Below are 25,975 nucleotides of genomic sequence, written 5' to 3'. Positions count from 1 at the left end.
CTCTGTCAGCGCATGTGAACCTGTATCTGTTGTGTACTGTTAATGGAATCCTTGCTATCCACCTCCTCTTCCTGTTGTGCAGCCGTTGTCGCCGCCGCCGCCGCCGCCGCGGGCTCTTACGTCTGATACAGTCATCTCCTACGCAACCCCAAGATTCTATGTCATTATGCGCGACTCAGTTGCTGCAGCTCTCCACCTTGCACCCGAGCCACTCGCGCGCTGCATCGAATAACACTCAGGTCGGGCTGACTAGCACAGGTTCCAACTGTCGTGATATCATGATAGTACATACACTAACGCCTCGAAAGTGCCTCGACGACAACTGCCAACAACAGAGACATGCGAAACAACAGTATCGTCTATACAAGTGTCCGTGCTAGCCGCGCGTAAGCCCGGGTGCGGGCGACGTAGAGTGTCCAATTTTCTGCAATCGTCCGTGCGTCTCTCCACCTGTCCCTCTCGTACCCCTTCCCGTCCTTCTCCATCAGAGTACGGTGGCCTGTTATGACCCCCGACCGCCCATTGCACGTGCGACCGCGGTGGAGGGGGCACTTACTCGGTGGTGACCGACTTCGCCCTAATATATAATGATCAGTAAGTAAGCACCACGCGTATAGAACCAAGGCAAATGTACGCACAAGTTCCTAGGGAAGTCGACATCGAAGCCGTTCTTCACCGCCAAGTGGTAACTGAGCAGCTGCAGGGGGATGATGTTGATGATACCCTGCAAGCAGTCGACCGTGCGGGGCACGCGGATGGTCTTGCAGCCTTTCGGGATGCCGTCGTCATCCTCGTTGCAGACGACGATGGGCTGCGCCTTGCGGGCAGTGATCTGCGAGTACGCGCTCTGCACCTTGGGATAGAGCGAGTCCTGCGTCATGACGATGATGACGGGCATGTTCTCGTCGATAAGCGCCAGAGGACCGTGCTTGAGCTCGCCGGCGAGGATACCCTCGGAGTGCATGTACGAGATTTCCTTGATCTTGAGGGCACCCTCCAAGCACGTAGCGTACCTATAAGTTGAGGTGAGGACCCTACACGGAGGCAGTGGCGAGACAAACACAATACTTACTGGTATCCACGACCCATGATAAGTAGGGACCGCTGGTTCGCGAGAACGCCAGTGGCGAGCTCCTGGAGACCCTTGTCGCCCTCGAGCACCCTCTTGATCTGACCGGGCAGTGCGTGCAAACCCTCTATGATTTGGTTGCGGCGCTCGGTGAGCGAGATGCGGTCCTCGGAAAGCTGGAGAGCCACCATGAGGAGCGCGATGTATTGCGACGTGTACGCCTGGCAAAGCGAGCATCAGCACAAGCATCCACCGAGCAATCATGGTACACACCTTGGTTGACGCAACACCAATCTCAGGACCCGCGTTGATGTGGACACCGCAGTGGGTCTCACGCGAGATTGTCGACCCGACAGTGTTGACGACACCAACGCAGAGCGCACCGCGCTCCAAGCAGTAGCGAAGGGCGAGGATGGTATCGGCCGTCTCGCCACTCTGGCTGACGAACACGCAAACGTCATCACGGAAGATAGGAGTCTTCCTGTCGAGGAAGTCCGACGCGAGTTCGACGGAGACAGGGATCTCGGTGAGCTCCTCAAAGATTGCACGCGTGGCAATAGCGGAGTGATAGCTAGTTCCGCACGCGCAGAAAACGATGCGGCGACCGCGACGGATGATGTTGAGATAAGCACGGAGACCACCAAGGGTAATGACGTGCTGGTCAAAGTTGACACGACCACGCATGGTGTTGACGACCGACTCAGGCTGCTCGTAGATCTCCTTCTGCATAAAGTGGTCAAACTTGCCCTTCATGATCTCCGCAAGCTCGATCTCGAGGGTTTCGATCGTGCGGTGCTGAGCCTGAGGAGCGCCGCCGGTCTCTTCGTTGCGGCGGAGACGGTGGATGTGCAGCTCGCCCTCAGCAATGTGCGCGATATCATCATCCTCGAGGTAGAGGACGCGCTTCGTGTGCTCGATGATCGCGGACGCGTCAGACGCAACGAAGAACTCGATGGGTTGAGGAAGACCGTCCTCGGACATGAACGCACGGGACTGGGTGCGAAGCATGCTGGGGCCAGCAGGGGGAACAAGGAGACCACCAGCGGAGGCGGCAGGGGGGGCAACTGCGCGTAATCAGTACAGATCGAGTAGGATCTTAGCCAAGACGTACGGGTGCTGCCGCTCTTAGCGTCGCTGTCCGGGCCAGCAAACTCAACATCGACAAAGTCAACTTTGAGCTTCTTCTCGGTCTTAACACCGATCAGGAGGGGAGAACCACGACGGGCGGTGACGGCCTCATTGGGGTAGTGAGAGGACTTGAAGACAAACGCGAAGGAGCCCTCAAGCTCCTTGAGCACCGTCTTGACGAGCTCGGTGAAGCTAGGGCGCTTGTCGGGCTGCGAGTCGTAGATGTACTTGGAGAGGATAGCGACAGCCTCTGTGTCAGTCTCTGACTCGAACTTGTAACCGCGCTTTTGCAGGACAAGGCGGAGGGCGGCAGCGTTGGTTACGATACCGTTATGAACGACTGTGAACTCGGCCTTGGGATCTGACTTGAGAGGGTGGCAGTTGACGATTGAAGGAGGACCGTGGGTGGCCCATCGAGTGTGCGCGATGGAAACCTGGGAGAGGAAAGTCTTGGAGGTGTCGACGTTGGACTCGGCGATCTTCTTGCGGAGGCCAGCGACCTTGCCGACCTCCTTGAAGAAGAACATCTCTCCGGGCTTGTCGCCATCGATGCCAATACCTGCAGAGTCGTAGCCACGGTACTCCTGGCGGGCGAGACCGTTGCAGAGGATCTCACAAATCGTCTTCCGGTCCTGGGTGAAGAGCGTCAGCGAGCAGTACGACGCACACTAAGACATTCTAGACACGCAAATGTGGGACTGTCCGACAAGCCTAACAACGAGGGAGGACCAAAACCCGAGTTTCGAACACGTGTTGTTGCGCGCAAACCAAAAATGAAACAACGTCTCCAGGCGAATGCGCAAATGCAGGTGTATCGTTCGCTAACGAGGTATGCAGACAGTCCAACGAAGAGTAAAGGAGCATCTCAGGAGCTCGATGGATTGACGAGGGTCGAGGCATCGGAAGCGGAGCTGGCCGCGCGACCTCGACAAGGAACACGATAGAAACATAATGTCATGTTCAAGTTCAGAACTCAATACGCGCGCGATGCGCATCCGAGGACGATCGTCGCACTCCTCCACCTCAACTACTGGGGCAGGCGTCCGTGCATGGTCCCTTCTGACTTTGCCCAGGTTTCCTCCATAGCAATCCATTGCTCCCACAGTCCAATCAAGCCGGCGCAGTTCGTTCCGTAGCAGCAAATATCAAACACACCTTCTCCTGGAGGAAGCTGCAGTACGCGAAGATCCCGCACATGGTGATCTACGATGGTGGGGGCGTGTCTGGCGTTGCAAGGCGTTTGGGGGCCGATCGTCGGAGATGGGGAGTCAAGGGTGGAATACACGATCTAGAGAGGGACGATGGAGAGCAAGGGAGACGATGTTGCTGGGAGGGGTTGAAGATGTTTATATATGCGTTCCTGCATCTGGGACGCGTCGCGAATAGATTGGCTTACGTAAGCACACTGCCGAGGCTGAAGCTGTGTTCCTCAAATGTCCGCCCGCCGCACGTTTTAGGACAAGTCCTCTTCCCAGCAGGGGCTTTGTCCAGCCTCCTCTGCACTGGTTCCCTTCTCTATCTCCGCATTTGTGGCGGCGCGTGCGGCCATTGCAATCATCAATGCCGACACTGTCGCCGTGGGCTTGAAGAGACGTTTCAATCGCACTGAAAGGGGAGTGTGCCGACGATCGAGTGTTCCGGTGCGCGCACTGCTTGCGCTCGTCCTGTCTTCTCTGCCTGGCCGCCCTGGCAATCGACATCCCCACCCCCGAACGTGCGTCCGTGCTCACAATTCGATCAGCAAATTCGGACAATGTGCCCCGGGCGCGTCAGCTAGCTATCAACTCTGACGCAACGGCGTCGGCGTCAGGACTGGATTCGGCGATTTACAACACCCCGTTCTTGGTGCTCGCGTTATCTCTCGAAGACGGTCTCAACGCACCTAAAGCCGACGTGCAGTCTCGCAGCGGTCCCCGATGTCCGTGTCCGACGTCGTCCCACTCAATGCGAGCTTCGGAGCGAATGCCTTCCCTCGGCTATCTTCCTCCGTAAAGCAAGTATAGCCATCGCGGTCTCCACAGCCTCATTAGCGTCACCGCCGCCGCAACCAACCGTGTTCTTGGATCTGAACACTCTTGGGCGGAGAGCGGCCTTCTGGTGTCTGGGCATGACGTGGCGACCCCACGACGTCTTCTCTATCTCTCGCTGTGCGCCGCCATTGTGATATCCGGTAGTCTTTCTGTTGGACTTGTGTTGGACCCTTGATGCTCTTGCTCTCCGAGATGCCCTCTGTCAGACTCATTCTTGCTTCCTCTTGCTCTGCTCGTCGCTGGCCGAAGTCTACTCGAATGTTCACGGGCGTCGTGGAGATCTCCAAAAACGACGCCCTTCTTGCTCTTCTGTCTCGCTGTAGGACATCCAGCCAGGTCCATTGCCCCGCGCTGTTCATTAACAGGATCGCCAGGGCCCTCCCCAGCTTCATCGCACCCTTCATCTCAGCGTTCGGGGACACCGAGCTCAAATTCCCGAACCCCGAACTCAAATTCGCACATCGCCTGCCGCTACACCAGCTGACCTGCCAAGGATGCTCCAAGGACGTTCTGCAGCCTCGTCGAAGCAACGTGTCCTTGTTTCTACGTGCTATTGCTGTACTCGAGGCAATCGTATCATATCTCTCTGCCGTAATCGTTCAGATGCGCCAGAGTCGAGACCATCGAGTCGCTGGGCACCACAGCATGCTGCTCGTATCTAAGAAGGCGGAGAATCAGGGGTGCATAAGACGAGAACGTGCGTCATAAGGCATCTAACCGAGAACAAGACCGTTCTGCGAATGAACATAGCTTTGAGCTCTACAAGAGAAAGGAGGCAGATTGTGCCACGATGCCATTAAAACGCGCTTGCAGTAGCTGCGACGTTAGAGAGCACGTCCATCGCCGCCCTCCAGAACTTGTGCTGCTCAATCGACACAGGAACGCGTATATCTCTGCTCGACATACGCCTCTACCCTCGTCAAATGCGCACCGTGGCTGGTTTCCAGGGGAGGATTGCGTCCAATAGCAGCTTTCCGGCATCGTGGGAACCTGAAAGCGAGAAATAGGGGAGGACGTGTTCGGGGAAAGGCACGGACAGGCACGCGTCGAAGCGACGATTTTGAAAAAGGCAAGAGCAACGCAGCCTCGCCGCGTAGGATCGAAGGCAGGGCTTGATGAGCACGGATGCTGGCTATGCCACCGGGAGACTGGCAAGTCGCCATTACCGGCAAAGCTTGAGGTGCTCAGCGTGAAAGGGCATCCGCCCAAAGCCACAGCGCGCTTCCTCCCACGGATCCTCCTCGTAGTCATTGGGAACGCTACGATTGAACAGTTTCGTGATTACCTCGAATAGCTGGCCAGGGGACGCGCAGAGCTACGTACCGATGTACTACGATCTTGACGTGCACTCCGCGTTTGCATAGCTTGTGCAGCTTCTTACAGACCAGGTCTTTGATATGCGCATCCGCACGCTGTGCCTGCTCCCTGTTGAGTGGCTTTGTGACTATTTGCCAGCGCCTGAAGTAGAACTCCACCGTGTGGAGGCTTGCGAAGGAAGTCCCTTCCAGGACCTGCTCAAGGAGCTCCAGACCCCTGTCGTCGACTTCTGGGTATGAAACTGGGCTCGTGGGAGGGGGAGGGTACCAGTATATGTCTAGGGAGAGAAACAGCGTGCGAAGCCGGCCAGAGACGCTTCGAAGGTTTGTAGAGAGCTGGAGCCAATTCTTGCGCTTGTCACTGCCGCCTCTTATCGTCAGAGACTCTAGGAGTGTAAAAGGTGCGAGACAAAAGTCCTCTAAACTTTCTTAGCCTCCAGACTCCCCAAAGATACGCAGTTGGAGCTCACCATTGGTTACATTGAGGCTGATATCCAAACAAGTGATGGATGAGGTAAATGCTTCCCACTGAAGATCAAGATGGCGCGGTGTGATTGCAAGACGGCGGAGAGAGGACACAGTGGGCGTCTGGGAGAGCCACTGAAGAAAAGTATTCGAGTCGGAGTCTTCGTCGAAGTCGATGGCAAGTGTCTCGAGCATTGGCCGCGAGTGAATGCCGTTCAAGAATCTGACAGGATCCTCAGAGCCAATCCGGAGAAGGAAGAGGTTTCTCAAGGCCGTTAAGCCGGTGATGCAGTCACGGAGAGCTCCGAGGGAGCTGAATGTGCAATCGACCAGCAAGAGCTCCCTGATGCGTCCAAATTGAGAGAGGGCAAGATGAGCCCGCGGATGTGAGAACTCCGACCAATCGAGTTCGAAGAGAGCGAGGGTGTGCAAGTTCGGTAGCTGGCCAGCGAGTTCACAGAGGCCCCTGTTACTCTTCGCTTTAAATTGTCTCTCAATCGCGATGTTGTCAGGATCACGATCACCAGCATACATGAGCGTACGCGCTGACGCGAGCCATCGCTGCATCTCCTCACGATGAACGACGTGGCGAATGAAGGAGTCGTATGACGCTGGTTGATAGAAACGCAAGTGTTGGAAGAGCCTCCGCCTACTCGCCTCCAGCCAAACGTGACATACGAGCGCGCAGGTGCATAATTGTGCGGCGTTACCGTCGACATACTCAAGGATGATGTCGATGATGTCAGGTGGGATGTATGGCACCATGATCTATGGAATACGTTGGCTATTGGCCACGCATGTCGTGCCAATCTACTCACCAATCAAGACCAGATCGACCCTCGGCGGATATGAGCTCTGCGATGAAATCGACGATGAGGCCACGTATCGACGATCGAAAGGAGTCGGTCGAAGAGGTACACAGAGCAGACAGGCTAATGCCTTGAATGGTGGTCCTGTTGGCGGTTTGGAGTTGCTGGACGAGTCGCAAGTAATACCTGGCCCACGGGAGTCTGCGGCGGTTGGTGTCCATGTCCAAGCCGAGGCCGCTCTACTACCATAGCAGAAAAGCGCCCGCCGCGGCCTTCAGCGTCAGGAGAGAGGCAGTGGATGGGCATCGAAACCTTGTCTGCCAGGAATTTGCGACTCAACGTCAACACGCACTGGCAATGAATGCATAGGGTCACCATCACACAAGTAGCCCGTCGTGAAAAGGCTTCTTGCCAAAACCTCGTCTTGCCTCCTCCCACGGGTCCTCACCCTCACACATGTCAAATTCTATATGATGAGCCTGAGATCGACATCAAAAGACATCGTATCCCTCAGCAAGTGAGGGGTCACTACGTATCGACGCACAATCAAATTCAACACCATTCTCTTGACAAGCTTGGGAAGCTCTTTTTTTGTAACGCATTCATCACAGCGACACGCGCAAGCTCCTCCTGCTCCTCACTCAGCGATCCGATGAACACCTTCCTCAGGTTCAATTTGATCACAAGGAGTTCGTGAATTACTTCGATTGCAGAACGGACTCAAGTCCCCCGTCGGTGAACTTGTTCAAAGCGCTCAACCTCGACACGGAGTTCATCGCCTCTAGAGAAGAGCAGCTGACATTCCGTGCATTCCACAGATGCGAGGTTACTTCTATACAACACATGGGCAAGATAAAGTACACCCTGCCGCCTCAGTCTAGTCTCTACAACAACAAATACATAGATACCGATATTAACAAGGAGCGTGCTGCGATACTTTTTAAGGAGTGGGTAGATGGCATCCACGCTCACAAGACTCTCAGCGTCCCTCGATTCTAGCAAGCCACTTCGCAACTTCGGCAGACGCCTTCGCGCAAAGCGCTCCGTCCCGCATCAGGCTGTAGTGGTCCGCCCCCTCAACAGTCACCACCTCTAACTGCGGCAGCACCGACCTCGTCCAGAAGTTTGTCTCCTCCGGACTCGTACACGTCGGCGTCTTCAGATCATCATCATCCGACAAGCCGCCAATCCCGCTGTCCAGACTCCTCTGTGCCGACCGGTTGAGATACGGCACCGCGAAGCCCGCCTGCTCAATCTCTTGCACGCCCATCCCGATGCCCGCCCGGACAAGCAACACGGGGACGTCGCACCGTTTCGTCGTGAGCCGTCCGATGATGCCATCGACGTGCGCCTGGTGCACGCGCGAGAACTCCTCCGCGGACAGCTTGTCATTTCCATGCTCCGAGTCGAGCGGCGAGCCGGTGTATCGCCAGCCCTCCGAATTGAAGCTGTCGATCAGCACGACGCCGCGGACACGCTGTCCCGCTGCTAGACGTTTCTGAGCCAGCGCAAGCGCCAACATACCGCCGACAGACCAGCCTCCGAGGAAGATATCGCTTGCCGAAGAGATGAGGGGTGTGTAGGCCGCAACGTAGCTGGCCATAGTGGGGAACTGAGAGCGTAGCTCGGCGAGGGTGGTGGTGGGGTTGGAGATGGCATGGATATCGCGCGAAAGCGAGGTCAAGTTCTTGTCTACGGAAAGGGTGGATTGAGTCAAGCGTCGAATATTGGATCCGAAAGAAACACTGACATTCGTTCCCAAGTCCACCGCCGTCATGGATCATCCAGAGCGGTGTCGACCCTTGACCATTCTCCTGCACCTGCACCTGCCAAACGAGACCGTTGCCTTGTCCAGGAAGAAGGCTCTCTCCGACATCAGGCGACGAGCTCGCCAGAGATGAGCTCGCGCCAAAGTAGACCGCCAGATCTGCCACAGTCGGTCCCGCCGTGAAGTCCTTGAGCGAGATGACAAAACCTAGAGTCTTCAAGCCCGAAAGCATGCGCACGACGCCGATCGAGTCTCCTCCCAACGAGAAGAAGTCGTCGTATACCGAGATCGACTGCGCCTCGCGGCCCAGCACGTCGCTCCACACCTTCGCAATAGTCTTCTCCAACGCGGTCTCCGGCGAACGCGGCGCATGGCTCTGCGTCAGGCCCGCAGAGAAGCTCTCGATGGTCTCGGAGGCGAGAGCCTTGTAGAACGCCTTCAACTGCTTCCTGTCGAACTTTGAGTTCGTGTTCTGTGGCATCGCCCTGAGCGCCAGCCACACCGTCGGAACCGCATACACTGGAACCGCCTGCCGGCATGCGGCGACGCTCTCTTGGAGCCACGCCTTCAGCTTCCGAGCCTCTTCCTCATCTCTCGGCTCCGCGAGCTCAAGCTTGGCCTCTCCCGTGGGCGCGAGTGTCCTGCTCATGAAGGTGACGAGATGCGGCTGCCCACGAAGCTGCAGTAGCTCCACAACCGCAAACGTCTCCCCAACGCCCGTAATCGCGTCCTCGACCTCGCCCGTATCGATGCGTAATCCGCGAAGCTTGACAAACGCGTCGTCTTGCCTGCCCAGATACTCGATAAACCCGTCGCTTGTCCACCGCGCGCGGTCACCGGAGCGGTACATCGTCAGGCCAGGGGCGAACGGATCAGGGATGAACGCCGCAGCGGTGAGGTCGGGCCGGTCGAGGTACCCGCGTCCGACTTGGTTGCCGGAGAGGCAGAGCTCTCCAACAGCCCCAACAGGGAGGAGGCGCGAGGGGTCGCGAGTGTCCACGATGTACGCACGGGTGTCACCGTAGGAACGACCGATCACGCCTGCGGCGGCTTTGGTGTGCGCGGTGAAGGTCATGCCGACGCAAGAGACGGTAACTTCGGTCGGGCCGTAGCTATGGAGGCGCGGGTACAGAGTAGTACAGTCAGCGACTCTGCTCGCGAGGGTATGTGGCCACGTAAAACTTACTCATCCATAAACGCAACCTGGCCCTTCCACCGGTCAACGAGTTGGCCCGGGAGCTTCTCTCCGCCAACAAGGAGACTCTTCAGATACGGGTGCTCGACGTCATTCCGAATCAGCTGAGCGATAGCAGGAGTGAGAACGGTGTAGTCCACACGAGTCGAGTTCAGCACATTCGAGAGGTCGGTGAGTACGTCGCTCATGTTCGCGAGCACAAGCGTCGCGCCCTTAGTGAGCGCCATGAAAATGTCGCCGAGACCCTGGTCGAATGAGAAGGGGCTGAAGTGGAGCAGACGTTTGACGTCCTTGATGGGATATACCGTCGTACCGCTATGACATACTACCCGTCAGCAAACACATGAGACTGAAGAGTAGACTATAGACATACTTGGCGACATAGCCCATGATGTTGCGATGCTCTATCATCACACCCTTCGGCTCTCCAGTAGATCCACTTGTGAAGATGACGTACGCCAACGAGTTAGGCGTCTGATCCTCGTTGATGCACACCTCCGGAGATTGCAGCCTTGCAAGCTCGGCTACCGTGACGAAGGGTACGGGGAGCTCGCGCGCGATCTCCGGAACATCAGAGTCGCACAGGACGAACGGCGCACTACACTGACGAATGCATGACAGCAGTCGTGCGAGTGGCCACGAGACGTCCAATGGGACAAAAGCGCCTCCCGACTTCATGACCGCCATGATACCGACGACGGCCTGAGACTGGTCGGCGTCCTTATTGAAGAGGACAGGGATGGGCACCTCGACCGTCACACCCCGCGCTCGTAAGCCGTGCGCGGCGCGATTCGCCTGCGCCTCCACCTCCGCATACGTGAGTTCCTGGCCGCTGGTGTGTTCGACGGCAATACGGTATGGGTGCTTGCGCGCAACCCTCTCGAACAAGCGATGACAGAATGGTTCCGCCGCGAGTTCGGGGTCAGGTGTCAGGCCAATCCCGACGTCCTGGAGGTATCCGCGCTCCTCATCGGTGACAATATCAATGTCGGCCACAGTAGAAGAGGGAGACTCAAGGATAGCGTCGAGTGTCGCGAGCAAGTGAGAACGGAACCAGTGAACGTCCTCTTCGGAGAGGTGATGTGAATCGTACTCGATATCGATCTTGAGGCCCCGGTTGCCAGGAAGCAGGAAAACGGTGACGCCGAGCGGGTAATTCATCTCCATCTGATGTCCATGGACATCCTCACCGAAGAGCGGGTGATTGTGAAGGTCGAGCTCCGGAATGTTCTCCACGGTCAGCAAGACCTGGAAGAGAGAACGCGAGAAAGGGCTGGCCTTCAGGATGTCTGCGAGGCCAATGTACTCGTACGCTGCAGCAGCAGTTGAGCGCTCTTGCACGGTGGAGAGGACGGAGTCGAGAGAAGCGTCAGGCGGGAGGCGAATTCGGAAGGGAAGTGTTGCAATGCAAGGCCCCACCACGTTCTCCACTCCTGCCAGGTCTCCTGAACGACCTGAGGTGACGACGCCGATGAGGACATCATCGGTATTGCCATGAATACCGAGAACGACGGCGAGAGCTAGACGGATAAGGGTCGACGCCGTGACCTTGCGCTCGCTGCAAAATTTGGTGAGGTCACCCGAAGGCGTCCACGACGCCGTGATAAGCGTGTCCGTCGCAATGTCGCTGGCATCGTGAGGAATCTTAGGCCAAGAAAGTAGTGTGGCATCCTCGAGCTCGTTCGTCCAGAACGTGAGCGCGGTCGCTGTGCTCTGCTGACGCTCCCAGCGTATGAAGTCGCTATACGGCAAAGAGGGGCTGGTAATGCTGGGAACCTTACTCTTCTCCAGAGACTCGTACGCCTCTTGGACGTGATTGAGAATGATAGGCAAACTCCACCCGTCATATTGCGAGTGGTGGATCTGGAAGAGCATGATGGAGGACGTAGGGCTTTCGAACAGCGCGACACGAGTGGGGATGATGCCGAGATGAAAGCCCGATAGACGAGACAGTTCCAAGTAGTCAGCAACGACGCGTTCGAGATCTGCTTCGCTGGAGACGCGGTCGTGGGCGAGATGCAACTCAGAGGCTTCCGCCTTGAGGACCACCTGTAGGATATCCGTCGCAGGCATTGGAGGAATGACAAACGCAGTGCGTAGGATGGGATGACGTCCAACGACTGCTTTCCAAGCGGCGTGCAAACGAACGGCGTCGAAATGTCCAGATCGTTTGAAGGCGTGCTGGGCGTAGTAGCTCTACAGGATAAGAATAAATACGATGGTTCTAGAATAATATACTGACAGACTGATCATACCTGGGGATTGCTAGCCGCGAGAGACACAAGTCCAGAAACCGTCGCAGAACAAGGATAGACATCCTCGATGATGTCCTTTGAGTAGCCCATAGACGCCACGATGGAATCGAGGGACACCGTGGCCAGTGAGATGAGTGAGAATGGCTTGTACTTCTCCTCGACGCGGCCTGCCACGTTGGAACCGCGTTGCTGAGCCAAAGCGGCCTGTGCTTTGACAGTAGTGGCCTTCCGGAGGTCGCTGGTCTTCAATTGAAGGCCTCGTGCACGCAGGGCCGATGCGAGACGGATGATGGTTACTGAGTCACCGCCACATTCGTAGAAATCACGGTGCAAGGGCACGTTCTCGATCGGGATCGACAACAGAGTTGACCAGCACTCCGCGACCATATCTTCGGTGGCTGTGCGCGATTCGTCGGACGAGTCATCCACAGAGACAGGGGCGACGATTTCGAGTTCCGCGGCACGCGCTCGCAGCTGACGACGGTCCGCCTTCCCGTTCACCGTGACGGGGAGCTTATCGAGATGGACCAGGGTGGAGGGTCGCATATAGATCGGAAGATGACGAGTTACCGTCTCGACGATTTCCTTTTCCACGACAGGGATGTCTGCTGAAGAAGTAGGCTGAAGTACGAGAGTGAGCATCGTCTTGCAAGGACGAGACACGATCAGGCTGACCTCGATACAGTAGAATGCGACCAAGTCTTCGCGTCCGTCTTGCACACGCTTCACGACACACGTGGCATAAACATCAGGAACGCGCGAGATGACCGCTTCAATCTCCAGCGTCTCCACGCGCTGACCACGGATCTTCATCTGATCATCGGCGCGTCCGTAGCATTTTAGGTAGCCATCCTGGACCCACGCACAGAGATCGCCGGTGTTGTACATGAGCTGACCTACGTTCTCGCCAGTCGCAAAGGGGTCAGGACGATACGCGGCTTCAGTGAGATCAGGTCTAGCTAGATAACCCTTGCTCAGCTGGGGGCCAGCGATCCAAAGTGTACCGACAGCGCCGTGAGGGACCATACGGAGCTGATCGTCGAGAATGTAACCGCGACTCCAACCGAAGGGCTTGCCGATGATAGTAGGATCCTTCGTGCCGTCTTCGACCACATCGAAGGTGCATGATACGGTTGTCTCCGTAGGTCCATATACGTTACCGAGTGTAAGGCCAGCCTGTGTGAAGCGGTCTCGGACAGCAGGCGTAAGCATCTCGCCACAACTGTAGACAGTGTCGAGAGAAGGGACCTCAGCGGTTTCGAGTAGGCTGAGTACGGTAGGAGTCGTCATGACGAAGTTTGCGGAGAGACGGCGCATGACTCCGGGCAAGTCGTCCATCGTTGCCTCCTTTGAGGCGAGACAAAGACACCCGCCTGAAGTAAGCGTGATGAACATGTCCCAGATGGACTAAAAAGAACATTGTTAGTATTCAGCGAGGGCGGTTCAGCTACGAACTTACGGCGTCGAAGGCATAATTCGAGAACATGAAGGTGCGCAGGTTATTTCTCTTGCGAAGGGCTCGGTTCAGTGGCGGTCCGTCGATCGTCGTGTTCACGACGGCAGTATGGTGCACCATGACGCCTTTAGGCGTCCCGGTCGTACCCGACGTAAACAGGACGTATGCAAGATCTTCTCCTGTGCCCCGTCCTGAGAGCTCAACATCGGGATGGTCCAGCCACTGCACATCATTAAGGGCAATAACCGCAGTCGACCCGCTGAGACGTCCCCGGACGTCATCGAGTAATGCGGACTGCGTCAGGACGACCTTGGCCTTGACAGCGTTACAGATGACAGCAGTCCGCTCAGGTGGATGATCAGGATCAAGAGGGACGTAGGAGGCGCCCGCCTTGAGCTGCGGAAAAGGACAGCTTAGCGTCTTATCTTGAGAAGCCGGAGAAGATCATCCAAAGACCGAGATCCCAACTCACCACAGCGTAGATTGCGATAAGCATGTCGATCCCGCGAGCGAAGAAGATCGGGACAATGATTCCAGGGCCGACGCCGTGGGACGACGCTAGATACCCGGCGAGGGCACCGCAACGCTTGTTCATATCCCCGTATGAGACCGTGGTGATTTCACCGCTATGTTCGTGGAAGCAGAGCGCCGGAAGGTGTGGAGAAGTTCGAGCGATGTCTTCGAAGTAATGATGGATGCAGGGAAAGGTGACCTCGGAGGGAAGATCGTTGTTCTGGCTTAGCTTCAGGAGCTCCGTCTTCTCGTCCTCCGGGAGACAGGGAATGGAAAAGAGAGGGAGGGCTGAGGAGGAAGAAGTAGCGATGCTTGCGAAAACCAGAGATAGACGATGATGCAGCCATGAATCACAGCTGTAGTTCCCGGGCAATGCGGAGAACCTGGCGTCGTCGTTGGATGAAACGATGGCCACGACGCTGCGGGGTGGAGGGGATATTTGGAAATAGAAGTAGCGATCTACGTCGGCCTCATTGTCGAAAGTGAAGAGGGTGAGGGCATCCTTGGCAAGGGCCTCAGTTGCAGTGGCTTCAGTACGGCGAGCTACATCAAGCAGTTGGGAAACGGTGAGGTCCGAAGGAACAGAGAGCGTGTAACAATTGTAGTGGGCGAGCTGGCGGCGACGGATATCGACGACCTGGAGAACAACGGGAGAGGGCTCATCAGAGGAAGTCCAACGATAGGCATAGGACTGGGCTGCTACGACGGCGGAGGCAGCGAGCAAGCGTACGAAAGCAATGTCCTCGGCAAGATGCAAGGACATGGTAGACCCCTCCAGAACGATGTGGAGGGGCGGCTGGACCCCAATGCCAACCTATAACATCAATCTGGCATCCCCACACCTCTTGTTAGTCACACCTCCCGAAATTGACAAACTATCCTTACAGGTGGGAATTGACCCGTGCAACCGGTGGCGGGTCATCGATGCTGTACGAAATGCAAGAATTGAGCAAAGTCATGCGGAAACGCTGGATCTCCAAAGCGCGTACCCCTGAATCAGAGTCCCTTCTCGACGGCTTACCGATAGCATCGGCGCCGACCCACGATCCCATGAGGTGATTATCGTTTGCCCTCTTTACCCGCTGATGGCCACCGCTGATGGGCCCAGGTGAAGAGTTGCTGTGGAGGCCAAAATGACACATGGCGGTTCGCGCCAAAGTTGGACGATTCAGCAAAGGCTTTGCGCGATCCTTCTCATTGCGGGCGTCTATGAGGCCTCCCCAGCGTGAAGCGCACCCGTTACCGTTACCCGGGTAACCGTTGAACCAGCTTGCCACGAACCGCCGCAACACCGGTGGCTACTTACCTGTCTTCTTTGCCGTTTACAGCTCACGAACGTCCCTTCGAGCTGGCGGATGAACGGGCGACGGCCGATAGACAATACGCTGCTCAGCGGCCCTGGCACTCTATTTTCGTCTTGACCCTGTTCCATGCGTCTGCTCTAGCGGCCGCATCCACGCCGTTGTGCCCATCACCCTGTTCGCAGCTCCCCTTCTGGATATCACGACAGTGTGGTAACGTCTCACTAGAGCTACAAACAAACAACAAGAAGCTCATCTTGCACCGTTTCCCAGCGCAGCAACGTTCCTGGACCCTGGGCCCCGATTCCTGTCGGAGGTCCCCTCAACCTTGCCACGAGAGGCATTGGCCAATGTCCTAGACCCGAGGGGTTGACGTTTTCGGGTCCTGTCCGGGTCTTGCCTCCGCCGGCAGCCTCTTTCACGCGCGCGCTTGCGGGGCCCCCTGCGCCAACCCTCTGCGCGCCATCAACGTCGTCTGCGAGCTTGTATACATCCGACACCCCGCAATCCGCTGTGAAAGAGGCTGGCAGTGAGGGGCCAGGACCGGAGATAAGAGCCGGATAGAACCTGAGAGCGTCAACCCGCTCGGGTCCATTCCCAAGTCATTTCCCTGTCCCCGTTTTGGTCCGGGAGCAATCAAAGCCTCTCGTGTTGCAGGTTGTAACGCCAACGAACACTGGCCGCTTTGGCTCCACGCTGTTCTGCTCAGCGTCATTGTCTACAGTCTCGAAGATGTCGGATAGTCCTCGCTAAATTTGCTTCCATGCACCCAATTTGCTTTCTTCTACGGCATCCCACGTCATCGGGTCTTGTGTTGCATCGTCTCGCCGGGATGGTATACCTAGACTTCAAAATATGAGGACGAGACCTGCCGAGTCGCATCCCGACGGAGTTGAATGATGTCGCGAAATCATGCCAGTGTCGCGTACTTTTCAATTTTTTGCCCCGCAGACCTTGCGCTTATGCTCCTTATTCGTACTCGGCAACCCTGATGCGTTGATGCAACACCGTTCAGTTACTCACTGATGCAATACGACTCTCGCAGCTACACGGGGGAAGACATTGTCCGGCAAGAAAGTGACTCAGGGAGGCTGACCCTACATCGTCACCGCATTGTCCGTCGGCGCTCGTCACACATGGTCACAGCAAGTTGATTCTTCACACTAGAGTGTTGCCAGTGCGCGGTAGGCTCGCATGCTGAACCCAGAAAGTTACTGATTTGTCTCATACTGACAACTGCACAGGTTAACGTACATACGAATGACATGTCGACGTTATATAAGTTCGCTTCAGGCGCGTTCGCCAGAGCACGCACAATTGCACTCTTAAGTCTCCGTCCGACCCAACTCCAAGTTTACCTCGCTCTACTCAGCGCGAACGATGTCAGTTTTTTCTTCAATGTCGCAGTCATAGCATCGTGTAGTTGACATGTGTTGCCCATCTGCAGGATGCACCGTCTTTTTGCCGCTTCCCGCCCAGCTTTCCGCGCCGCCACACTCACCAGAGTGCCGCGCCGATCGCTCGCTGCTGTCACCTCCGACCTTCAGACCCCTTCATCACGCTTGACGCCGCCTCCTATCACCGTCAGGCGCAATCTGAAGTTCACTAACCCTCTTCTCTCCTATCGCCAAAATTATCCTCCGCTGGACAACGCGGACTACATTCGGTTCAACCCTACGGCTGATCCCTCCTTCGCTAACCCCAACCAGGTCGCACAGTTCCTCTCTTCAGTTCAGGCTCACTTCGATACCCTGCCCTCCGACCCACATGCCCCCGCAACCACTGCGCGGTTCCGGCAATATTCTCGGGCATTTGTCCTTCCTTTCGAGGACAAGCCGCGTGTGTACTGGGCTCCCGGTCACGCTCAGGAAGGCCGGGATATCACGTACTACAATCAGGGTATGTCGATCGCACTCCACAGTTGTCCTGGAACAATTTCGTCATTTTTCACCGAATGACTTTACCTGACGCATCGGCGCTCATTTCTTCGGACCTCTGTTTGATCTCTCACCGCCTTATTCACGTATTTTGAAATCGACTATTGCGGACATTGCGCTGACTGTTGCGTCACAGGTGTGTTCAACCCGGAGCATGAGTCCGAGCGCCGCGCCATGCCCTCCATTCCCGACAGCATGCGTAGCGAGCTCCTGGAAAAGCTCATTCTCACCGACGTTGCCCTTTGCGACTGGTCTGTGGACGAGCTCAGGCACCCGATCATCGTTGGAGTGCACTTCATCAAGACTGCGGTAAGTTTTTGTCGTCCAGTTGCCATCAAGTCCCTCCCGGTCTTCACCTCAAACTTGCTGCCATCTGCACAAGCCGGAGCGGACGGCTCGCATCCGTCGGTTCGGGACAGCGTGCTCATAGATCCTTATTTTGTGTAGCCGACGCAAGAACATCCGGTTTCGAAGACAACGCCCAACTCTCTTCATCAGGACGGGCATAAGTTTTCGTTCGTACACCTGGTTCAGCGACGTAACGCCATAGGCGGCGAGAACGTGATAGCCGGCAAGGGTGGGCGCTACGCTGGCCTCCAGCCCAGCGAGGTTCCTTCGGAGGACGTTCTAGCTCGGTAAGCGCTACGTAACGTCAATGCCGTATCCTGAATAAGCTTTGACATCTCCGCTCGGAACCAGGTTCTACCTGGAGTCACCCCTGGACAGCTGGGCGGCGTATGATGCGAAGTGCTCGCACTATGCTGTGAGTGACACTGATGCTTGTTCTTGCCCAGGAGCGGTACCCGTTGCATGAGTTTTCAAGTGCTAACGCGAATAATGTACATCGCAGGGACCCGTTATGCAAGAAGTCGTCGGTCCAGAGCCGAGCGAGCGCAGTGTCATGTGGGTGATCTTCTGCGTGAGACGTGATACGCACGACGCTGATCTTTCTTATGTTGCATCATTGTTGACATCGTCTATCTGAAGCATATGCGACATTGAGCCCATGGTCGCTGCGGTCTGTCCTATTTGAAGCGATTGCTTCCAACGATTTTGTACTGCGTACCTGAACGTTCTCTCATTGTACTAGTTTACATAAAAGTGTGCAGCTGCGCACAACAGAGGTCGCATGTATTGTCGCTCTATACAATGATTCACTGTAACAAAGCGTGTGATTAGCACAGAATAGTTACCACTGGGCTCAGGACTAGCCCATGAAGGTAATGGAGCGTTAGCCCTTCACCGACTCGGGCGTTCAGACACTCGCCGAGTAACTCCGCGGGCGGTGGAGAGGGCGTAACGTCTGATAAATCAGCGATCAAGGCGGATGGCCGAAAGCAGCCTGTGCGATTGAGCACGTCGCGTCCCTCATGCGACACCGCCACTCGAAGTCAGTTCTGCCTCCGCATGTCAGCATCAGCGCTGATCGATGATTCCCCTCATGCTGACGCCCGGCTCCGGAATTCGACGAATCACCGTGATATGAGCAATGGCAACGGCAGTAGGTTCGTGTACGAGGATGTTGGCCAGGGACCATGATGTCCTGCGCCGCTACTGTATCCAATTCAATTTCGGTGGTGCGTACTCCATGCGCGTCTCTTGTTGATGCGCGTTTCCATCTCAAAATTTATCCATCGGTGTGTCACCGAACGCTACCTCGGATCTACTGCAGAGGCCGCAACTCAACATATTTTCAGATTCGCATATGTCGAAGAACTTTGCTGGGTGCGAATTGCGTGTTCGGGCTTCCCAAGCACTGCATCCGAGGAGCGGACCGTCCATCATCTCGCTCTTCACGTCGTCTATTCCTGGGGGACGGGAAACGCCTCGCCTTGACCGTCCCTGCCGGCTCAACAGCGACGGATTGAACGTAATAAGGAGGTCTGCATCTCAACACCGATACAACGGTTCATCATCGTATTGACTGGGAAATTCTCGCAGTCGAGCATCTCTTCTACGGCTGCCGCACTCAGCGTCTGTAGGCTTGACTCTGTTCTGCCATGTCGTTTTGCGAGGGGGATGGTGCCTTTGTGAGTACTAATCGCTCTTGTGCCTTGGTGCATACGTGCATCTGACACTTTCTACACGATCGTAGGGCCCACAGTCTTCTTGTCGGAATTTTGACTTTACGGTCGTTTTCGAGAACGGGTACGTAAATCAGATTCCTTGCCAGTCACGCCGTAGTGTCCTTGCATCGCTAGCTCAGAGTAGCAGCTGTTCGTATTGAGAACCGAGGATGCTCACCTTACTGACGAATTCGCGTTTGCCTAGTGTGCTCACAATCCTTCCCAATGGCCTGTTTCTCTTGACGGCGATCATTTTCGCCGTGCAGACGCGACCTAGACTCTCCCTTTCTAGAAGACATATTCCCGTTTTCATTCCATTCTTTCTCCTGCTCACTACCGGCGCCTTGAGTATCGGCGGGTGGAAGACTGCGTCCGCGGAACTTCCGCACAAGGCGAACGCTCTCGTCACAGCTGCGTTGGCACTTGACCTCGTGTCTGCAGTGAGTTGAGCATTACCAGTGCAATTTTGACCCTTTGGGGAGATATGAAGGCTAACATCAGTACTAGCTGGTTCTCATTCTCTTGATTCCGATCTTCGGACGCTCAAGATACATCTTGTTCGTGGCGTCGCTCTATCTACTTCTAACGCTCATTCTCGACACATCGCGAGTCCGCACGTTCGCGATTGCCGGATCCGCTGCGACATCGGAGTTGTTCTTCGCATCTTTCCTGGCTCACTACGCTACTCGGTTTGCCTCTCTCGTCGTCTTGTCGTTCCCGTCTCTCTTTGCGAAAAATGATGGCGCGCTTGAAAACGCCGGATTCCTCTCTCACATTTTCGTAACTTGGGCACTCCCACTCATGTGGAAAGGGCGCCATGGGAACCTCGAGATCGAGCAATTACCCAGCCTGGACCCCGACATGGACACGACGGAATTGTACGCGCGCTTTGAAGTCTATTGGAAGGCTGAGAGGTGAGCACATGCACGTCCTTCCGGGTATGTGGCGCAGACGCTAACGGAAGCTTGTTTACCCCATGTTCTACCGCTGCATTGTCGCTCAGGACCACGCATGGCGACAACGCTTCTCTAGTGCGCGTGCTCGCTCTGACATTCTACCCGACATTCCTCGGACCAGTAGTCCCGGCAGCTATCCGCTCGCTAGCGCAAGCCGTCGAACCCCTTATGGTCAATGCGATCATCAATTTTCTTCAGTCATATACCACCAGCGGCGAGACTCCCGATCCGGCGCAGTGGGGTTGGGCGCTAGCCGGGGCGTTTGCTATCGTCTTTCTCGGGCTGGCGGGCGCCACTGGCCAATATTTCTATTACGTTTACAGGGGCGGGGCGTACATTCGTGCTGCGCTTGTCGAAGCCATCTATCGGAAGACTCTCGTACTGTCGGCGGACTCTCTTGCAGACGCTGCCGGCGGAGATGCGTCCAACCTCATGAGGTCTGTCTGATTTTACTCAGCGATGGTACCCTTTGAATTGCTGATCACGACATGCCGCTCAGTGTCGACATCGAACGTATTACTCTCGCCATTGACCCGCTTCACCGTAAGTTGGCGCCCCGTGCTCGTCATTCCTCAACTAATTGACGACTCGGCCCGCAGAGTTATGGTCGTCACTGGTTGTCATCGCCATCGGCCTATACATTCTGTGGACCCAGATCGGCACTTCTTTTGTTGCCGCAGTCATCGTGACGGCAATCTGCATGATTGCTACCCCTCTTCTCTCTCGTCACATCGACGATCTCCAGGATGCATGGTCGGGCGTCACCGACAAGCGAGTTCGCCTCATATCAAGCATCCTGCATCAGATCACTGGGGTGAAGTTATCTGCATACGAGCCCGAGTTGGTCCGCAAGGTGGAGGATGTGCGCCGAACAGAGCTCGCGGCCATGAAGCGCTTCTGGACGGACTTTGCCGTGGTCGTTTGTGTCACGAACACCGCAATGAACATGCTCAGTCTCTTCACACTCGGGTCAGTCCAAACTTAGTCTAACTTCCATGTTCCGGCGGGTATTTGATCTTGTCTGTACGTTTGTTCACAGCGCCTATGCCATCGTCTCCTTCCTGTCGGGCTCCGGTTCCCTTACGACTGCGCGTTTATTCACGTCGTACACCGTGCTCACGATCATTGCGGCACCACTCTTCTCCGTAGGACAGAATTACGGTACTGTCCTGGCGGCGTACGGCAGTCTCAAGCGCATTCAGTCATTCCTGAATGCCCCCGAACGCAAGGATCCCCACGCCGTCGACTTGAGCATCACAGACAAGTCGGACTCGCCCGCCGATGAAAAACCCAACGAGCTCGGTTTCGCTACCGGCACGCTCGAGCTGCGAGGCACCTTTGGATGGGGTGAGAAGAAGGTGCTGGAGAGCATCGACCTCCAGATACCTTCCGGCAAGTTCACCGCAGTCGTCGGTCGTGTCGGGACAGGGAAGACCACCCTTCTCGCGTCTCTCCTAGGCGAAACGACAGCGTTCGGTAGTATTTCGCGCACTCCGATTCGCAACGAAATCGCCTTCTGCTCCCAGGTTCCATGGCTGCGTACAAGTTTGTCCATCGAGCAGAACATCCTGTTTTCGTCCTCCATGGATCGTGCTTGGTTCAACACCGTCGTCCATGCATGCGCTCTTGACATAGACTTCGGTGCGAACAACCTGGACAGTAGACTTGCCAAGGGTTTAAGCGGTGGTCAGAAGGCCCGCATCGCTCTCGCGCGTGCGGTCTACTCTCGTAGTACTGTCGTGCTGCTGGATGACGTCTTCGCTGCTCTCGATGGTACCACGTCGGCCCATGTCTTTGAAGCTCTCTTTGGGGCATCCGGTCTTCTCAAGGATCGTACAGTGGTCATGACGACCAACAAGGGTACGTTACTTATCATCGAGTCGCCTGCTTTGGTCTGACCATATTATCAGTGTCGCATCTGCAACACATGGACTGGATTGTCATGCTCGGCGATAATCGGGTCATCGAGCAAGATAGCTATGCCCGTTTGCTGAGCGCCGATGGCCCAACCAGTGCTCTTGTCAAGGAACACGTCCAGACCTCTTCCGGTGTCATGGAGGCCGTTCAGCAGGTCACCAATTTCGACGACTCGCTGGAAGACGTCGACAAGGCTGAGGCTGAGCAAGAGGAGATCGACGCGATCCAGCACGGGTCGAACGGCTTCGCTGCATATCTCCACTACTTTGCTGGCGCCGGATACCCTTCGATGCTCATATACGCCACATTTCTCGTTGTAACCGTCGGGATTCAGATCGTCACCCCCGTTTACCTCCAATTGTGGGCTGCAGCAAACGATCACGGCTCAGGTTCAGCGTCTTCTATCCTTGGTCGTTACCTCGGCGGATATGCCGCAGTCGAGGTTGCGTACAGTATCGCCTTCACGACTGTGTTCTACTTCTTCATCATGAGCCTTGTGCCTAGAGCGTCGACAGCGCTACATGCGAACGCATTCAAGGCCGTGATGGCTACTCCCGTGTCGTTCTTTGGCAGCACCTCCATCGGAAAGGTCATTAGCCGGTTCAGCCAGGATGTCTTTATCGTCGATTTCGAGTTCCCGCTCGCGATGCATGACTTCGGCTACGAGTCCACGCGCATGATCGGTAGCGCAGTCCTGATGATCGTCTCCGTTCCCTATTTGGCCATAGTCGTCGCTTTCATGCTCGTCCTTGTCTACGTCATCCAGAAGTTCTACTTGGTAGGATCCCCGCATGCTCTTGCGCAGACACCTTTTACTGACCATATCTTAGGCAACCTCGCGTCAGCTTCGCAGACTTGACTTGTCTAGCAAAGGCCCCCTGTACACGCTCTTCTCAGAGACGGTCGAGCTCAACGGTCTACTTACCATCCGTGCGGCTGGGAAGGGTGTACCATACGCCGCTGCCAACTCCGCACTCCTCGCGCGATCCCAGATGCCCTTCTATTTGACGAATGTCTCTCGTCTCTGGCTCGCGACGAACATTGGCGTTATGACTGCCGTCATCAACACCTGTTTTGTCCTCATCGCTGTCGGCAACCGATCGAGCACCTCTGCTGGACTCTTCGCAGTCGGTTTGTCACAGGCCGTCTCGCTTCAGGATATCATCAGTCTTGTGCTCACCTCTTGGACGCAACTGGAGATCGCTGCCGTCGCAATCGAGCGTAATCTTGAGTATACCAAGCTGGCGCCTGAAGAGGATGATCACGCGTCCTCTGGTAATGTGGACACGGACAAGTTGTGGCCGTCGCACGGCACGATCGAATTCGACAACGTGATTGCAAGTTACGAAGGGCAGACAGAGCCTACACTGAAGGGTATCACGATGACCATGGCGGGCGGCAGTAATGTTGGACTTTGTGGGCGCACTGGATCTGGCAAGAGGTGAGCTGTCTTTTCCACACTGTCTTGGCTTAAGCTGAACCATAGTGTGATAGTACGATGCTGCTCGCTATTCTGCGGGCCTTGCACGTCCGTGGCAAGATCACGAGTAAGTGTGTTTGACCCTCCCGAAAGCCTCGCTTCCTAACGAGGTTTGTTAGTCGATATGGTTGACACCGCCGATGTTTCTCATCGAACTCTGCGGCGAAACATCACTGTGGTGCCTCAAGAGCCTCTCATCATTGATGGGACCATACGCGAAAATGTGGACATCTCCGGCGACAAGTCCGACGCAGAGATCTGGGAAGCCATTGAGGCTGCTCAGGTATGTCAATTCTGTGATGAAGTCTCGGCTGTGCGACTCACCTTCACCTAGCTCAAGGACGTCATTGGAGGTTTCGACGAAAAACTCGATCAATCCCTGAGTGCTCGTGGCAACGAGCTGTCAAAGGGACAGACGCAACTTCTCGCGCTCGCTCGCGCGCTACTGCGAAAGAATAAGATCGTTCTGCTGGACGAGGCGACTGGGAACTTGGATGTGGAGACGGATAAGGCGGTACAGGAAACAATCCGTGCTGCCTTCAAGGAATACACTGTTGTGACCGTGGCTCACCGCATCGGCACGATCGTGGATTACGATCAAGTTGCAGTTTTAGATGCGGGGAGGGTCGTCGAGATCGGGAAACCTTCACAACTGCTAGAGAATGAGGAGAGCGCGTTCGCGCGATTGCATAACGATTCAACGATGTAGAAGGGACTAAACGATTCAGTAGCTTATGAGTACTTGATAAACAGATAATAGTTCACGATGCGGTCCTGCTAACTGGGAGGATGCAAAACTGAGTTCATGGGACCATATTGACAGCGGCATATATAGACGTTCTCTCTTCGGCGTTATTCGAATCGACTAGTTCCCTGAAGCGATCGTTTACCTTAGGAAGTAGCTCTTGATGTTTGTCGGATTCAACCTGGAAGTACAATCAGATGTCGAAAATATGTGTCTTATCTGCGCCGCAGGTTACTTACCACTGTACCAGCATCGAGCACACGCTGTATTGAGGGAGATTAGGAGTTTCAACGTCTTCGCTCCCCGGTTACTTGGCTGGCCGCTGGACGCAGAAACTTACGTTCCCTACGATTCAGACCTCCATCTACTGATGCTTTTCTATACTCATAGTCCAATAACCTCTAGTGCGCCGAGCCATGCATATGCTCATGGCAGGGTGCGCTTTGATTTCCTCTGAGCATTGAGTCAACTATTCCCACAAACGTTGCGTGGCCGGTTGCTGACCTGACTACTACTCATCAGCCGCGCCAGCTTGGCAAGGGTCCACGTCAGCCTCTCGACGCCGCCAACCGTACTGACCGCCCTGAGGAGTTCGTCGATGGCTTCGATCTTTCCCTTCGAGATCTATGAACGCATCATCGACCTCATCGGCGCTGACGTCATCCCCTGCCGGGCCAAACCCACATACATACGATGTTCACTCGTCTGCCATGCATGGCATCCGAGATGTCGCGCTCACGCCTTCCGTAGAAAGGAGTTCTCTGACCGAGCGGAACTCCCAGACTTGTATGCTTTTTGTCGCTTCATCATCTCCGCGCCCCACATAGCAACATTGGTCGAAGAAGTCGAGTTGTCGCGGAGGCCGTACCCACGCTATGCAGCTGTCGTGGAAGTATTCTATTGTGCCGTAGCAAAGCATTTACCTCGCTTGCAGACTGTTACGGTTCGCTTGCCAGATAACATCAACCGCATGTTCATCCATTCTCACTTCAGAAACGCTCGTCTTCGTCTTGATACGATCACAACTCAAGGTCATCCCTTTGCACGATACTTGGGAACTGGACTACCTTCTCAGACCGTTCCCAAACCTGACTACATTGGACATGTATCGGGTACTCTGGGTAGCGGACAAGGAGCGCGATATCATCTTTCGACGGCCCAACATGCTGCATGTTGTCCCCACTAAGCTCATCGATTTGGGACTGGCATTCAGGGGAAACGAACGACCGGTAAGCACCCTCTAGCAAACTTGGAAGTCCCGATGTAATGAAGCGTCCTATCAGAACGTAGTAGAAGGAGGATTCAATATGCTTGGTCACGACCAGATCATACGCGCGGTCAGCAGCACGCTTCAGATATTGACGCTTAATCTCCCGATGACTGGTGCCCTCATCAAAACGCATCAAAGTATGGCGCTTGCCGCTCTTTTGCCCTCATTCATCCTGATGACACTCTACAGAGAACGGAGAAGCAGACGTGTACTACTTACCCGCCCTCTCCACGGTGCATTTGATCATAGGTTGTCGCGCCCACCGCCGGCGCTCATTACCTGCGCCGTCTTCGTCGCAC

General features: G+C 55.6%; 6 protein-coding genes across 6 annotated transcripts; 2 read left to right on the top strand and 4 right to left on the bottom strand.

The window, feature by feature from the left end:
• Positions 1-248: 248 nt before the first annotated feature.
• On the bottom strand, positions 249-3,516 carry DICSQDRAFT_181912 (L-glutamine D-fructose 6-phosphate amidotansferase). The gene is made up of 6 exons (XM_007367683.1): positions 3,353-3,516; positions 2,181-2,829; positions 1,343-2,133; positions 1,073-1,290; positions 639-1,013; positions 249-577 (listed from the first exon to the last, which is right to left on the bottom strand). Exons 1-6 carry the CDS (start codon positions 3,392-3,394, stop codon positions 553-555), a joined length of 2,100 nt encoding a protein of 699 aa, XP_007367745.1. The 5' UTR covers positions 3,395-3,516; the 3' UTR covers positions 249-552.
• Positions 3,517-4,904: 1,388 nt separating this feature from the next.
• Positions 4,905-6,940, bottom strand: DICSQDRAFT_138513 (uncharacterized protein). Its single transcript, XM_007367682.1, has 4 exons — positions 6,827-6,940; positions 6,014-6,776; positions 5,551-5,962; positions 4,905-5,486 (listed from the first exon to the last, which is right to left on the bottom strand). The coding sequence occupies exons 2-4, from the start codon at positions 6,771-6,773 to the stop codon at positions 5,390-5,392; spliced, it is 1,269 nt and encodes a 422-aa protein (XP_007367744.1). The 5' UTR covers positions 6,774-6,776; positions 6,827-6,940; the 3' UTR covers positions 4,905-5,389.
• Positions 6,941-7,637: 697 nt separating this feature from the next.
• Positions 7,638-15,155, bottom strand: DICSQDRAFT_89216 (acetyl-CoA synthetase-like protein). Its single transcript, XM_007367681.1, has 10 exons — positions 14,994-15,155; positions 14,890-14,931; positions 13,964-14,831; positions 13,495-13,887; positions 12,711-13,442; positions 12,036-12,656; positions 10,154-11,976; positions 9,772-10,095; positions 8,568-9,697; positions 7,638-8,509 (listed from the first exon to the last, which is right to left on the bottom strand). Exons 3-10 carry the CDS (start codon positions 14,765-14,767, stop codon positions 7,797-7,799), a joined length of 6,540 nt encoding a protein of 2,179 aa, XP_007367743.1. The 5' UTR covers positions 14,768-14,831; positions 14,890-14,931; positions 14,994-15,155; the 3' UTR covers positions 7,638-7,796.
• A 1,322-nt stretch (positions 15,156-16,477) lies between these two features.
• DICSQDRAFT_162440 (uncharacterized protein) lies at positions 16,478-18,275 on the top strand (the record flags this gene model as incomplete). Its single annotated transcript, XM_007367680.1, has 8 exons — positions 16,478-16,489; positions 16,550-16,687; positions 16,753-17,204; positions 17,379-17,551; positions 17,690-17,877; positions 17,942-18,005; positions 18,093-18,145; positions 18,230-18,275. Coding segments are annotated over exons 2-8 (978 nt in total). The 5' UTR covers positions 16,478-16,489; positions 16,550-16,685.
• Positions 18,276-18,735: 460 nt separating this feature from the next.
• DICSQDRAFT_138511 (P-loop containing nucleoside triphosphate hydrolase protein) lies at positions 18,736-24,579 on the top strand. The gene is made up of 15 exons (XM_007367679.1): positions 18,736-18,879; positions 18,940-19,123; positions 19,184-19,272; positions 19,338-19,390; positions 19,514-19,748; positions 19,816-20,222; positions 20,312-20,701; positions 20,764-20,807; positions 20,864-21,233; positions 21,304-22,124; positions 22,175-22,959; positions 23,012-23,622; positions 23,676-23,728; positions 23,781-23,944; positions 23,996-24,579. The coding sequence occupies exons 3-15, from the start codon at positions 19,243-19,245 to the stop codon at positions 24,368-24,370; spliced, it is 4,338 nt and encodes a 1,445-aa protein (XP_007367741.1). The 5' UTR covers positions 18,736-18,879; positions 18,940-19,123; positions 19,184-19,242; the 3' UTR covers positions 24,371-24,579.
• DICSQDRAFT_128245 (uncharacterized protein) lies at positions 24,548-25,809 on the bottom strand (the record flags this gene model as incomplete). Its single annotated transcript, XM_007367678.1, has 6 exons — positions 24,548-24,587; positions 24,646-24,647; positions 24,911-25,030; positions 25,099-25,147; positions 25,173-25,279; positions 25,474-25,809. 6 exons carry the CDS (start codon positions 25,807-25,809, stop codon positions 24,548-24,550), a joined length of 654 nt encoding a protein of 217 aa, XP_007367740.1.
• Between the last annotated feature and the right edge of the window lie 166 nt (positions 25,810-25,975).

This window comes from Dichomitus squalens (assembly GCF_000275845.1).
Source record: "Dichomitus squalens LYAD-421 SS1 unplaced genomic scaffold DICSQscaffold_27, whole genome shotgun sequence".
Taxonomy (NCBI): Eukaryota; Fungi; Basidiomycota; class Agaricomycetes; order Polyporales; family Polyporaceae; genus Dichomitus; species Dichomitus squalens.
Note: the sequence above shows the minus strand (reverse complement) of the source record. Positions and strands in the feature narration are given on the sequence as shown.